Source organism: Eucalyptus grandis, chromosome 5 (genome assembly GCF_016545825.1).
Source record: "Eucalyptus grandis isolate ANBG69807.140 chromosome 5, ASM1654582v1, whole genome shotgun sequence".
NCBI lineage: Eukaryota > Viridiplantae > Streptophyta > Magnoliopsida > Myrtales > Myrtaceae > Eucalyptus > Eucalyptus grandis.
The window spans coordinates 23,653,739-23,669,413 of NC_052616.1; the positions used below are offsets into that span (position 1 = coordinate 23,653,739).

Genomic DNA, 15,675 nt, shown 5'->3' on the forward strand with positions numbered 1-15,675 from the left:
TTTGTGCTTACTTTGATCTGTTCCTTTTTCTTTTATCCAAAGTCGAATAAATTGCTTGTGACTTGAGTGATTTTCACCTGATTTCATGGAAGAAATAGGGCATGAATGGTCATGGTCAGACCATTGTCATGCTTTGTTAAACACTTTTAAATCCTCTGCTTCAGGGGAACATGTTCTTTTTTGAAAATATTTCACTGAAGTTAAAATGATGTTATAGCTCTTATCTGCCACATCTAATGAGAAGAACATGCTATATATTCTTGTCTTTTTTTTTGGTCAAATAGTGAATTATGTAATATATTCGTAATATATTTTATCCAGATAGTCTTTGTACTGCAAAAGTACGTGACATAAGTGGCCTACTGCTAGGTATGAGAACCTACTTCGTATTCAGTCCGCATTATGTGGAATGCAGCAAAATGTTTAGCAGTATCATAATATGGTTTGGATGCCTTCTCCTACCGGGAAATTTTTTTATTGATATGTAGGTTAAAGTTTGATATTCATCTGCTGAAGTGCCCAGGCATAAGCTGATCCGGTTCACTTCGAACATACCTAAACACAATTTTGTATTCTGAATACGCTGCCAACTCAAGATAGATTGAAGAGGTGGAATCCTTCTTTGAATGATATTTTCCTTCTCTAGACTTCTTGTGCCAATGTGAGTAAAAGCTGACTCATGATTGTAATTTCTAAGGCCGCACGAGTAGGAATGCTGGAACAACAAGCTCGAAAGACTAGCGCGAAAGAGTATTTTTGCATGACAGATAAGCATCTCTATGCGAAAGACAATTGACCTAAACATTAACCAGGAATCGAGAACTCTACATAGATATGACTGACCCTCAGTATCTCTCATGAAATTTCCACATAGATCTGCCAAAGCAAAAATATAGGAAAAGCGGTTTGTGAACCATAACTTATAATTGAGCATTCTTTTCAGTTCCCTTCTTATAGATTTTAGATTGATCTTTCTCTACTACAGGGTCTCAAGATTGGCCATGAAAGAGAATGCGTTTGTGAACAGGCTAATTTCCATCAGTGGGTCACTTGAATTGGATGGAACAAAAAAAAAAAAAAAAAAATTAGCACCTATTCGAGGGAATAGTATTATGGGTCTTTTGCTCAGGTAAAGACATTTTTCAATGTCCAGCCAAGCCCTGCTTCAATTTCAACTCAAAGTACTTCGTGAAGGGGAGAGGACAAACGATTGTTCCTTGTACCTGCTAAAAGAATCTGAAGCAGCATTCTCCATGTTGAATTAACACATAAAAAGCATGTCTGGTTTAAAAATAATAGCCGTCCAATTTTATGAGTAACATAATTGGCGGGGTTGGCAACGAAATTAGCTTAGGCCTCTGATTGGCTTTTTACCAACGCTACATTAAAAACTGAGAATAATTTTAACCCATGAACATGTTGGTAAATTAAGACATTTAACATAATGTTTTTAATTTAAGAATATTGCTATTATGCATTTACGGGCGTTGAGCAATGTAATTAGTTATCTTTAATACAAATTCATGAAATGAGAGAGAAGCGAAAGTTAAAAACTATTTGAAACTAATTATAGTGTTTCTTCTACTTCCACTGACGAGGAATTATCTCGATATTATGTTATGATTGGATAGTTCATAGAATTAATTGTTAGGTAACTGTCTCCAAGCAATTTCATTAAAAGTAAACTACTCATGTTCCAAATAATTTCTATCAATAAGTTTTATGTACCAATTACCAGCATCATTGTTAGTTCAACATGGAGATGCTGCATTATTGAGCTGGGCTAAGCTGGACATGGAAAATTTCTTGACTTGAGCAAAATACCCAAAATTCTATTTCCTTGATAGGTGCTTTAGTTATTTTATTTTAGCATCAAGCTTTTGATAGATATTAGCCTCACGATATCTTTTTACAATGACTTCAAACTAATTTCCACATTTGCTTCTAGTAGAAGCTAGCTTTCTTTTTTGCATTGAGAATTTGCACGACCCTTTGTGGTTGAACTTCGCTTTGACAGCAGTTCTTACTATATTATGTCTTATGTAACAAATGGAGCCTTATAAGGCGAGCGTGTACAGAGAACAAATAAATATGTGGAATGCCTCTTTAGATAATCAGGAAATGGAGGAGTCATCAGGATGTGATTACGAAGTGTTTTTGAGCTTTAGAGAACCAGATACTCATACAGACATTGCTGAATACCTTTACATCAGCATGGTTGATGCTGGAATTTGGGCATATAAGGATGATGAAGAGCTCCGTACTGGGGAAGAGATCGGCGACCAGCTTCTCCAAGCAATTCGGCAGTCAAAGATCTCAATACCAATCTTTTCTACAGGATATGCTGATAGTCCATGGTGCCTTAGAGAGTTGGTCAAGATGGTGGAGAGCAAGAACACAAGGGGACAAAAGATCATGCCCATTTTCTACAATGTCGCACCATCTGAGGTCAAATACCAGAATGAGCACTACGGCAACACCATTGTTTCTCATTTAAACAAGAAGCAGTTCAATGATGAGACTATCAACCACTGGAAGGCTGCTCTTAAAGAGGTTGGAGACCTAAAGGGATGGGATTTCCACAGCATGCTAAACAGGTATTTAATTACATCACATACACATTGTTTGTTCCAGATGCATTATTTCGCTCAGCTAAACTTAATGTCTTGATGCTTTTTCCTCCAATACTATCAGAGGCAAAGGTGAATTCGTGAAAGAAGTTGTCAAGGAAGTTCTGACTGAGTTGAGAACTGCCAATGTGGAAGTATCCGATTGCTTTGTCAAAGTAGACAATGATGTGGATGAAATCATAAGGATGATAGGTTCACAGAACAACGAAACAAAGATTGTTGGAATTCACGGTAGTGGTGGCGTGGGAAAGACGACTCTTGCCATATTTGTGTACAATCAACTTTCTGAATATTTTGTTGACAATTGTTGCATCCTTTATGACATGCGAACACAAAACATTACAGACTTGCAGAAACAGCTCATTTCAAAAATCCTTAAAAGGAAATCGTTTGATATCAACAATGTCATGGAAGGGAAAGAGGTGATCAAGAGAAGGTTATGCTCTAAAAGAGTGCTTCTTCTACTTGATGATGTTAATGATGCAAGTCAACTTGATGCGCTCATGCAGAAGCGTGAGTGGTTTGGTAAGGGAAGCAAGATTATTATTACCACTCAAGACTGGGGAATTCTCAAAGTGCCTACACTTGTTGATGGGGCTTATGAACTTAAAGGCATGAATTTTAATCATTCTTTGGAACTTTTTAGCAAGCATGCCTTCAGAAGAGATTATCCCATACAACAATACATCTCTCACTCTAATAGAGCAGTAAAGATTTGTGGCGGCCTCCCTTTAGCTCTAGAGGTCATTGGTTCTCTTTTATTTGGAAAAAGCATAGAGGAGTGGGATGCCATATTAAAGGAGCTAGAAAAATTTCCTCAGGAGGATGTTGAAAAGAAGTTGATAATCAGCATTGAGGCATTAAATGAAAGACAAAAAAATATATTTTTGGATGTGGCTTGTTTCTTCATTGGGTGTGATAAAAGAATTGTGATCCACATGTGGGAAAGCTGTGACTTGTGTCCTCATCAATCTCGTTCAATCCTCCAGCAAAGATCTTTGATAAAGATTAGATATGATAACCAATTATGGATGCATGATTGGTTAAAAGATATTGGAATAAATTTTATACGAAGAGAGAGTGACATGAAACCGGAGAAGCAACAATGGGTGTGGACTTATGAGCAAGCATTGGATGTTCTGGTGAAAACACAGGTAAATCGTATTGCTTCATCCCTTTAAAAGGAGATTGGTCACCAATATATTTGTTTTGGTTTTCGTTTCTAAAGAATCGATTTATTATTCCAATGTACTTACAAATGCGGTTTATCAATCGTTTTCAACGTTAGGAGAAGATTTAATTGTTTTCCCTTGAAGGATATCAACGCTGTACATCATGGTTTTTTTCTAACTTATGTTTTCTACTTTTATTTTGGCAGAATGGAGGTGGTTTTCATGGAAATGAAAGCATTAAAGCAATATGTCTTGAGTTCGATGAACAATCTCGATATTACTTCATCAAAGAATTCTTAGCTAGCCTTTCAAATCTAAGGTTCCTTCGAGTAGACAAAAAGTCCATATCTCAAGTGGATAGTAAAGACTTCAATGGAGACTCAATGTCCATCCTTACTCAAGCTGATCCTTTCCAATATGACCAAAATTCAAATTTTCTTCAAACCCCATATGGCCGATTTAATCTCCTTTCAGAATTGAGATGGCTTTCATGGAATTACTTTCCTATGGATATGAATTATGAGCTAACTAGTTTCTCCTTCGGGAAGCTAGTAATCCTTGATTTATCAAGGAGTAAAATCACAGAAGAATGGGATGGATGGAGCCGCATAAAGGTATCATTTTTTAGATAAAATCAATGTGTGTTTTGTTGTATGTTGTCATAATTTTACCTGAAGAGAAATATGTTGTCGTCTTTTCAGCAGGCTAGGAATTTGAAGGTCCTAAATCTAACTGGATGCCAAGAATTGCGTGAAACTCCAGACTTGTCTTTTAATGTGAATTTAGTACAGTTGATTCTCGAAGGATGTAGGAGTTTGGTTCGAATCCATCCATCCATTAGTCACCTTAAGAGGTTAGTCATCTTAAACTTGAAGGATTGTTATCATCTCCACATGCTACCTAATGAGATGGGGAGCTAGAATCTTTAGAGCAACTTCTTTTGGACTCTACATCTATAGAAGAGATCCCTGAATGGAGAAATGCAAAGAAACTGAAAATTCTCAGCTTGGTTGAATGTAAATCACTAAAAAAGTTCCTTTTCACTCGACTACCTAAGTCGATTGAAAACTTCAATTCACTAATTGAGTTGGATCTAACGCGTTCAGCAATTCAGGAGTTGCCTGATTCAATTGGAAACATGAAGAATTTAAGAGTATTAAAGATGATCAACATCTCCATAAGAAAACTACCCAGTGCCATTGAAATGTTGGAGAAGCTCGAAAGTTAGAGGCAAGGGCAGTTCCGAAATTGAGAGGAGAGATTCCCGATAATATCTATGGAATTTCAGCAGCACCACATCTTCCAGAAAGTTTGATAGATCTAAGTTTTATTTCGACTTCAATAAAGATGTTGCCACTCTCGAACCTATTAAACTTGAGAAAATTGAACGTGTGTTCTCCAAGTATAACCACCCTATCGCCCGATATCAGTTTTCTTTCTCAGCTGAAGGAACTCATTCTCCACTGCAAGAATTTGCAATGCCTACCTAGGCTTCCGACAAATCTGTCATGTTTATGGATAGGGGAGAGCGACGGGTGGAAAACTACAAATGATCTCTCGGATTTGAAATCATTAGAGAAGTTGTTAGTTCTGGATTGTCCCGGGCTAACGGAGATTCGAGGACTTGAAGGTTTGCATAATTTGAGAAAATTAGAGCTCAAGAGACTTCCATCATTGGCGAAGTTGCCTCATCTAACTAATTTGGAGAAGCTCGAGGACATTTGTCTAGAGGATTGTCCTGAGCTTTTTAAGTTTCAGGGTAGTTACTCATTGAGGTTCGTTGATAGTAACCTCGGTCAGAAGGTGGTGCTTGCTACATTGCGCTCCAAACATCTACGTTTTCAACTTCAACAAAAGGAGTTTGATCCGATTAAGTTTTGCACACGCTGTAGCCCTTTGAGTATATCTTGCACACGCCTTTGCACACGCCTTGGCCCTTTGTATCCTTGACGTTTTCTTTTCACTATTTTGCATCACGTATGTATTAAGGCCCTTGATAAGTGCCGTCTCTCTGACTTTATACTGTGATTTTGGTTACTCAAAAATAAATCAGTTATGCTTCCTAGCAAAATGAACGAGAATCTTCTGCTGATATAAATCGATATGGATAAAATATCGTCTTTTCGGAAGACTATAAGAAGGGATTGGGCCGAACTCGCTTCCTTCTTTGCTCATAAGGACTAGTAATCTTTTGACAAATAAGATAACTTCTGTTTGGTTTTTCTTATCTGGCAATCCAATCTTATTCAAATTTGATTTATTTTGTCTTTCACCGATTCGACATGCCGACATTTGATTTTGTCCCTATCCTATTATTCAACTACGCTCGCTAATGTCAAAGAATTAAATGGTTGTCGGGTTGATTTTCTTTTAGGGAAAAAAGTTGATTTTCTTTTAGGGAAAAAAAGAAGAAGATTTGATCACTAAAAGCTTGAAATAATAGCTTATTTAAATAGGTTATTGCAGCTTCTTCTTCTTCTTCTTTGTGGTAAGTGATTATTTAAAACTAAGCATTTATCATTATCTTTTCATTATTTAAAGCTATTGCCTAGCGGATAACCTGGTTCTTCAATTTATTTTTGTTCAATCGACTAATTAAATTCTATACTTTTTACTCAAGTTGTTCCTTCCATAAAAAATAAAATGGAAATGTCGACATGGACTCACGAATTACAATTGTGTTAGAGCTAATTGAAGGATCGGACTACGTCCGGTCGCCTCGTGCGCCTCCGAGCCAAAATCCTTGGGAACTCAATGCACCCAAAAGAACAACAAACAAGATCCTACCATGGGTTCAGCTCGGGAAGAGGGGTAACGTGAGTGGGTCGTCGGCCGGGTTTCAAGTATGTTTGTTGATGGAGAGCAACAAACAAGATCCGGCTGACTGTTCCCATCGTGTCGCCCACCTACCCCCTCTGCTCTTTACTCCTTGCGTGAGGGAGAGGAGGAAGAAGGTGGGGGAAAGGAGGCTAAGTCAGGTCGGGGAAGACACAAAAGGGATGGGCCCAGCTTGGGTGGAAAGAGAAAAAGCAAAGCCCAGCCCCGAGCCCTTCGCACTTTTCTTTTAAAAAATTAATTAATAATAATTTTTTAAAAAATTATCTAAAATAAAGGAAAATGAAATAAAACTTAGTTGATGCAAATAATATTAATACTTGTGTGATGTGCTATTTAATAAAAATGGGTAGGATGGAGTAGATTCCAAGTTTTTTGACAAGCCACCGAAACATCTATCTTTAACTATGAATGTCATCATAATATTAAATCCTGATACATTGGTCGAAGAAATATGATTTTTTTTATACAGATGTTTATTTGTATTCAAGATGGATAAGACGAAAAGAATTGGGTTCAGGCTATTAACTTGTTCTATACTGGCATGTTATGACCCCGTTTGGTTCAGCATTTCCAAGGGGCTTTTAGCCCTGAAAGCCCATTGGAAAAAAAAAAATTGGTGTTTGGTTCAGCATTTGAAGGTGTCCTTGGCCAAATGCTTATATTTGAAATGTTGAAAGCCCAAAACAGGTGGAGACCGTTTGGGCATTTAGCATTTGCAGAATGCCAGTCCTCTTATTAATGAATTTCTTTTTTCCAGACATATATGACCATGTTTACTATCATGAAATAACTCTTTCTAGTTAAATTTGTATGGGAGGAACTTGGTTTTATTTTTCTTAATGAGAACCTCCTTTTTTATATACGACGCTTACTCGAAAAAATTAGCATCCACAATCGGTTAATTCACCATCTACCGAATAAGTTCACCTTTTTCTTTTTGTCATTTTTATCTTTTGACAATCAATAGCCAACTTTTTTATCAATACACTAGAATGATCATTGATTAATGAAGATGATTAATACTACAATAATTAAAAAAATTAATTCAAAGTTGAAAACAAACCTAAAGAACCTAAGCCAAAGTTGAGCTTTGCATCTAATCTATAATCAAATTCTTTTAATATAATTTTTAAATAAATTTACTAATATATATTTTTTACATTACTCTCAATATGAAAATGTAAAATGTTATATAGTCATTGTTTCTTTTACAACTTTAAAAATATTAAAACTGAAAAACTTAATTTGGTCACACTAAATTGCTAGAATATAAATACCTTACGAGAATGCAAATACCTTTGAGGTAAATGGGTTTTCCAAAATGTTGGAGTATTTGCAAATACTTTTTTAGGGAAATGCAAGACTGTTTGGTAAAGATATATTTGAAAAGCCATTTAGTGTAACCAAATTAAGTTTTTTAGTTTTAGTATTTTTAAAACTACAAAAAAGAAACAATGACTATATAACATTTTACATTTTCATGTTGAGAGTAATGTAATATATATATATATATATATATATATATATTATATTAAAAGAATTTGATTATAGACTAGTTGCAAAGCTCAACTTTTGGCCTAGGGTTCTTTTAGGTTTGTTTTCAACTTTGAATATTTTTTTAATTATTGTAGTATTAATCATCTTTGTTAATTAATGATCATTTTAGTGTATTGATAAAAAGTTGGACTATTGATTGTCAAAAGATAAAAAAGACTAAAAAAAAAAAAGGCGAACCCAACATTTGCAAAGAGTTTTTTTTTTTTTTTAAATATAAAAATAAAATCCAATGAAACTTCGTCACCGATCAACGGCGGTTAGGTGTGGGGAAGATGATCGGTTTTAAAAAAAAAAAGTCAACGGATGAATAGTAGAGGTGGACTTGCATTTCCGAAATATCGAAAGCCCAAAGTAGTGGCAGGTCCCCACCTACTTTGGGCTTTCAGCATTTCAAAGGCTAGCATTTGGCCAATGACACCTCCAAATGCTAAAATAAACACCTAATTTTTTTCCCAAGGGGCTTTCGAGATTGAAAGCCCATTGAGAATGCTGAACCAAACAGAACCTAAAGAGCTTTTCAAATATATGTTTACTAAACAATCTTGCATTTCCCTAAAGCACTTTTCAGTTACAGTTTACCAAACAGTCTAACATTTCGGAAAACCCCTTTACCTCAAAGGTATTTGCATTCTCCCAAGGGTATTTCTCCAAAGCCGAACCAAATAGGCCCTAAGTGCATTCTATAGTAAATTTTCTACTTTGAAGTGGATGAGTGGAAGTGAGAACTCCACCTCCTTCTCTACATGTTTAATTTACTCAAAATAAGTAGGGCGATTCAAGTTGCTCCTCATTTTACATTTCTTTGATGTTTATTGGTACTTTTTAATTAGAAGCTGGATGAAACTAGTTGTATCGTTAGACGATTTAACATATTTTTCCCGTGAGGTCAAAATATTGGTTATCTATTCTATGCACGAAGGAGATAGTCTACTTTCTGTCTATTTGACATTTGTTATATTTACTTTCCGCATTTTGGCAGCAACAACAGATTCTGTTTAACCGTTAGGTAGTGATTGCATTAAGCAAATTATTCATGTTCTAGTAATTTCTATCAGTAAGTGTCGTTTATGTATTAATTACCAGCATCGTTGTTAGTTCAACATGGAGATGCTGCATTATTGAAGGGGGGCTTGGCTGGACATGGAAAAATTTCTTGACTTGAGCAAAAGACCCAAAATACTATTTCCTTGATAGATGCTTTATTTATTTTATTTTAGCAACAAGTTTTTGATAAAATTAGCCTCACGATATGTTGTTATAATGGCTTCAAACTTATCTCCATATTTAATTCTAGTAGAGGCCAGCCTCATCAACCTGCACGTGGTCATTATTTTCGAGCAATATCTCAAATCGTTGTTGCACAGAGAATTCGCACGAACCTTTGTGGTTGAACTTCGCTATGATAGTAGTTGCCACTATTTTGTCTTTTGTAGTAAATGGAGCCTTATAAGGCGAGTGTGTACAAAGAACAAATAAATATGTGGAACGTGTCTTCTGATTACGAAGTATTTTTGAGCTTTAGAGGACCAGACACTCGTTTGGACATTGCTGATTACCTTTACGTCAGCATGATTGATGCTGGAATTCGGGCATATAGGGACGATGAAGAGCTCCGTACGGGGAAAGACATCGGTGGCTAGCTTCTCTAAGCTATTCAGCACTCAAATATCTCAATACCAATCTTTTCTAAAGGATATGCTGATAGTCCATGGTGCCTCGGGGAGTTGGTCAAGATGGTGGAGAGCAAGAACACAAGGGGACAAAAGATCATGCCCATTTTCTACAATGTCACGCCGTCCGAGGTCAAATACTAGAACGAGCACTACGGCAACGCCATTGTTTCTCATTTAAACAAGAAGCAGTTCGATGATGAGACTATCAACAACTGGAAGGCTATTCTTAAAGAGGTTGGAGAACTAAAGGGATGGGATCTCCATAGCATGCTAAACAGGTATTTAATTATATCACATGCAAATTGTTTGTTCCAGATGCATTATTTTGCTCAGCTAAACCTCATGTCTTGATGTTGTTTCCTCCAATACTATCAGAGGCAAGTGAATTTGTGAAAGAAGTTGTCAATGATGTTTTAACTGAGTTGAAAACTGCTTACTTGGAAGTATCTGATTGCTTTGTCGAAGTAGACAATCATGTGGATGAAATCATGAGGATGATAGGTGCACACAGCTGTGAAACAAAGATTGTTGGAATCCATGGTATGGGTGGCGTGGGAAAGACGACTCTTGCCAAAATAGTGTACAATCAACTTTCTAATGATTTTCTTGATTATTGCTTCCTTTGTGACATTCGAAAAACAGAGATTACACACTTGCAGAATCAACTCTTATCAAACATCCTTAAAAAGAAATGGTCTGATATCAACAATGTCATGGAAGGGAAAAAGGAGATAAAAGAAAGGTTACGCTCTAAAAAAGTGCTTCTTCTACTTGATGATGCAAGTCAAATTGATGCGCTCGTGTTGAAGCATGAGTGGTTTAGCAAGGGAAGCAAGATTATCATTACAACTAAAGATCGAGGAATTCTCAATGTTGATGAGACTTACGAACTTACTGGCATGGATTTTGATCATTCTCTTAAACTTTTTAGCAAACATGCATTTAGAAGAGATTATCCCTTAGAGCAATACATTTCTCACTCTGAAATGACAGTAAATATGTGTAACGGTCTCCCTTTAGCTCTTGAGATAATAGGTTCTCTTTTATCTGGAAAAAGCGAAGAGGAGTGGGATGCCACATTAAATGAGCTAGAAGAATCTCCTCAAGAGAATGTTAGAAAGAAGTTAATGATCAGCATTGAGGCCTTAAATGAAAACCAAAGAAGAATATTTCTCGATGTTGCTTGTTTTTTCATTGGGTATGATAAAAGAATTGTGATTCACTTGTGGGAAAGTTGTAAGTTTCTTCCTCATCAATCTCTTGGAATCCTCCAGCAAAGATCTTTGATAAAGATTACAAACAATAATCAACCGTGGATGCATGATTGGTTAAGAGATATTGGAAGAACTTTTATAGAAGAAGGAAGTGGTATGAAACCAGAGAACCAGCAATGGGTGTGGACTCATGAGCAAGCATTGGATGTTTTAGAGAAAATGCAGGTAAATCGTAGAGCTTCAATCCTTTAAAAGAAGATTGGTCATCAACATATCTGTTTGGTTTTCATTCCTATAGTGTTGATTTATTATTCCATAGCACTTACCAATGTGGTTTATCAATTGTTTTCAACACAGTAAATCATTGTTTTTTCTAACTTCCGTTTTATGTTTTTATTTTGGCAGAGTAGAGGTGGTGTTCATGGAATTGGAAGCATTGAAGCATTATGTCTTGAGCTTCTTGAACTATCTAGATACTCCTTGATGAAAGAATTCTTAGAAAGTCTTTCAAATCTAAGGTTCCTTCGAATGGACTCTAACTTCAAAGATCCAATCTTACTATGGTTTCCGAGGAGACCAACGAATGATTGTATAAAAAATATTTGGAGGTCAAATTTTCTTGAAGGCCTAGAATTTTATCATAACTTAGGCCCACTTATCCTTCCAGAGTCGAGATTTATCCTTCCGGAATTGAGATGGCTATCATGGAATAACATCCCTTAATCATATTAAATTGTCTCATATTTCCATGAGGAAGCTAGTAATCCCTAATTTCTCAAGAAGTAAAATCGAGGCAACGTGGCATGGCTGGAGCCACATCAAGGTATGATTTTTCACATAAAGTAAATGTGTGTTCTTTTGTGGTAGGTTATCTTAATTTAACCTGAAGAGCAATATGTTTTCTTTTCAGTTGGCACAGAATTTGAAGGTCCTAAATCTGTCTAGATGCAAGCTTCATAAAACACCAGATTTGTCTTCCCATAAGAAATTAGAGCAACTGATTCTCGAAGGATGTGAGTGTTTGGTTGAAATTGATTCGTCCTTTGGTCACCTTAAGAACTTAGTCTTCTTAAACTTGAACGACTGTAGAAGTCTCCAAAAGCTACCAAACGAGATGGCGGCACTGGAATCTTTGATGGAACTTCTTCTTGACTTTACGTCTATAAAAGAGATCCCTGAATGGAGAAGGGTGAAGAATCTGAAAATTCTTAGCTTGGCCAAATGTAGATCATTGAATAAATTCAGTTTCTTTGGTTGCTTTGCATCGGCGGCGAAGCTCTCATTACTGGATAAACATTTCAACTCATTGATTGAGTTAGATCTATCGAGCACTGGTATTGGGGAGTTACCAAATTCAATTGGGTATATGAAGAAATTGAAAGTGCTAAAGCTACGCAATTGCCCCATAAGAAAACTACCCGACGACATTGGAATGTTGGAGAAGCTCGAACAGCTACAACTAGAGGTAGGGGGAATATATCCAATAGAATTGATAGAGATTCTCAGTGATATTGGGAAGCTACCAATTTTGAAAAAATTGGTGTTAGCACACTGTAAAATTCCAGCGATGCCTCAGCTTCCAAAAAGTTTGATCGTGCTATCCATTCAAGCATCCTCACTGAAGACAATGACGGACCTCTCAAGCCTATTAAATTTGAGAAATTTGGAGTTGAAATTAAGATTCAAGCATCCTTTAAAACTTGAAGTAGATCCAAGTTCTTGGGGGATTGGAAGATTACGCATGCTTGAGGTCTTGCACTTGAGTTGTCTTGATATTGAGACCTCATCTTTTGATCATGTTCTTCTTTCTAAGTTGAAGAAACTCATTATCCATCACACCAATTTGTAATGCCTACCAAGGCTTCCGACAAATTTGTCATACTTACATATCTCATTTTGCAATAAATTAAAAGCAACAAATGGTTTTTCTAATCTAAAAGCGTTATCAATTTTGGAAATTAATTATTGTGAGGAGCCAACAGAGATTGAAGGCCTTGAAGGCTTGGAGAATCTGAGAACATTAAAACTCCAGTTTTTATCATTAGCGAAGTTGCCTGATCTAACTAGCTTGAAGAAGCTTAAGGTAATTGATGTGTTTTGTTGTCCTGAGCTAGTAGAGGTTCCAGATTGTCCAAAATCGTTGGAGACACTTGAGATTGTATTATGTCCTAAAGTACAAAAGAGGCTTGTCCATCAAGATTGAAGAATTTGAAAGTTCCACCCTTCAAGGTAAAAGGGAACGGAGTCGATTGCAATTTACAAACATCATATATATGTGTATTCAGATAATGTTCACACTTATCTTTTGAATATTTCGGATTATATATGTATTAAGGCTCTTAATAAGTGTGGTCTCTATGGCTTTATAATGTGATTTCCATTATTGAAAAATAAATATATCCTGCTTACTAACAAAATGAAGGAGAATTTATTAATAAATGTTAACATCTAAATTTTGATTAAATATTTAGATATTTGTTGCATAGAAAATTATGAATCAATTTGGCCCTAACAAAAATAATTTTCGTATGACTTAGGCATTAATATTATTTGCTTCTATTAAGATTTATTTTTATTTTATTTTCCCTTTATTTTGCCTTATTTTCAGGTGATTGTACAGAAAAATTGAAAAATTGTTGGCCCACAGCGCCTACGCAAGCGGCAGCAAGGACAGCGTGCTGCGGAAAAGAAAGAGCAGAGCAGGCGGAAGTAATGACTGATGGGGCACCGATTCCAACGGGGGAGGACGGTCGGCGCGCCAAGGACCGGCGGCCGAAGCCTCCGTCGGCCGGCCTCCTCCGCCAATAAATAGGCCTTCCGCAATAGAAGATGGGGAGGACAGACATTTGGAAAGGCCCGAGAGAGAAGGGTAAGAGAAAGAAGAGGGGGATCTGGGGTGAGATCTGAATAGAGAGGGAGAGACCCGCGAGGGGTGGGAGATCAGAGAGATTTCCTTCCTTCCCTTCAACTTGCGGAGACCCCCGCGGCGTGAGGCCGCTGCCGTGCTGCCTCCCGACGTCGCCTGCGCCCATGGACGTCGCCGTTCCGTCCCGTGACGATCCAGCCGCTCGCTGGTTGCAGCCAATGTACGTACATCTCTTTCTGTCATTTCTCTTACCTTCTCATTTCTAAAATTCAAGCGTTGTACCTCTGGTTCTTTGTTTTAAGGGAGTGTAATTACTTTTTTAGGCTTTTAAAGGGTTGGGCCATGAGTTCCTTTGAAGCTAGAGTACAGAAGCTCATTCATTATAATTTTAGAAGTCATTGTTCTTGCTCATTTTTTTTTTTGGTCAATTCTCTGCTTGAGTGTGTGCCTTATGTGAATCGAAGTGTGCACGAGCTTGTGTACCCCATCCACACCCCAAAATATCTCACATTGAAGGAGGAAGAAATGAGATAAAATATTGCAGTTATCTTTTTAATCCAAATTTCGCATTTTCTTGTGAGCATCAAATGCACAAGCTAGACTTTGACGTTCACTTTGATGTGGCTTGCTGTACATATGTTGGTTAATGTGTGGTGTATGTGATTTTGACGGCAGACCTTGTCAGGTCGATCCATGAGAATTGGTTCTGCGCAAGATGCATGAGCGCATCAAATTCTGCTGGTGAAGGGGCTTTTGTCATGCAGACGACGGCTTTCATCTTGGTGGCACTGTGAGCATAGATGTTGACAGACAGAATTGGTTTAGGACTATATAACGAAAGCATACCATGCAGTTTTAAGCAATCAGATATTGCAGATAATGCTTCAGCATGCATCTCCCTCATCTGTGAGAGGTATGATGGTTCAATTGGAGTGGCATCGGGTGCTGTAATGGCTGCTGATCAATTTGCATGGTAGTGAAATCAAAGAAACCTTTGACCTTGCAGTGAAGTTGAAATTGTGAGCATCGAGATTTTCTCTTGTTTTGCTGATTGGATAAGTTAATCTTAAGGAGCTCAAAACTACATTCCTGTCCAAGTTTGTTAAGTAAATCGTAAAGAGCTCAAAATTACATTTGCTTTAGCTGCTTTCACAGGATAAACACAGAAATGGACTTTTTTACCCTGTTCTCTGACCATTTAGTTTTTTGTTGTGAAAAGGTATGGTTCGTCCGCAGACTCTTTCCCTACCTGTCTGAGCCAAATACTGGCAGATGGAGATCCTGATAAGCCAGTGAATCCATTCAGCAAATCTGTCATTGATGACGAGGAGATCATCTTTCTTGCTAACCTGCAAGTTCGTCACTGCTAGGCTCAGAATGTTTGAACAAGACAAACTCCAGGAGGGTCAGCGGTTTTTGGCAAAATTTTTCCAGCAACTAGTATTCACAGGCGCTGGACTTTGATTAAGATGCATTAGGTAGAGGACTCTCTGAGTTGAAAATCATGTGAGATCGTTGGTCTGCTATTTGCTATTTGGCCATGCTGGTATTGGGTGAAGGTCTTGCTGGTGTCTGCATTGTGATTTTCCTTTGAACAAAGATCGTTATATAAGGTTGTTCAGCCAGCTTATTAATGTCATCATTTTTATAACTGGATTCATGCCGATTATAGAAATTAGAAGAGGGATGAAACTGCACTTGGATTAATTACATTTAGGTTCTATC

At 37.0% G+C, this 15,675-nt stretch overlaps 2 protein-coding genes and 1 long non-coding RNA gene across 4 annotated transcripts in view; all 3 read left to right on the plus strand.

Moving 5' to 3' along the window:
- Positions 1-2,214: 2,214 nt before the first annotated feature.
- LOC108959709 (disease resistance protein RPV1-like) lies at positions 2,215-4,945 on the plus strand. Its single transcript, XM_039313057.1, has 5 exons — positions 2,215-2,597; positions 2,695-3,784; positions 4,009-4,416; positions 4,504-4,655; positions 4,909-4,945. Exons 1-5 carry the CDS (start codon positions 2,215-2,217, stop codon positions 4,925-4,927), a joined length of 2,052 nt encoding a protein of 683 aa, XP_039168991.1. The 3' UTR covers positions 4,928-4,945.
- A 4,688-nt stretch (positions 4,946-9,633) lies between these two features.
- LOC104444563 (disease resistance protein RPV1-like) overlaps positions 9,634-15,675 on the plus strand; it is a 30,778-nt gene continuing 24,736 nt past the window's right edge. Inside the window, exons 1-2 of the mRNA XM_039313476.1 lie at positions 9,634-9,811; positions 10,246-11,309. Coding sequence (XP_039169410.1) covers positions 9,634-9,811; positions 10,246-11,309 — 1,242 coding nt within the window. The remainder of the gene's footprint in view (positions 9,812-10,245; positions 11,310-15,675) is intronic.
- Positions 14,107-15,611, plus strand: LOC108959874. Of its 2 annotated transcripts, XR_005551475.1 has the most exons (4): positions 14,107-14,170; positions 14,626-14,740; positions 14,864-14,969; positions 15,170-15,611. It is a non-coding gene; the product is annotated as an uncharacterized LOC108959874 (long non-coding RNA). The 2 variants fall into 2 exon arrangements; XR_005551474.1 differs by having other exon boundaries at positions 14,626-14,969.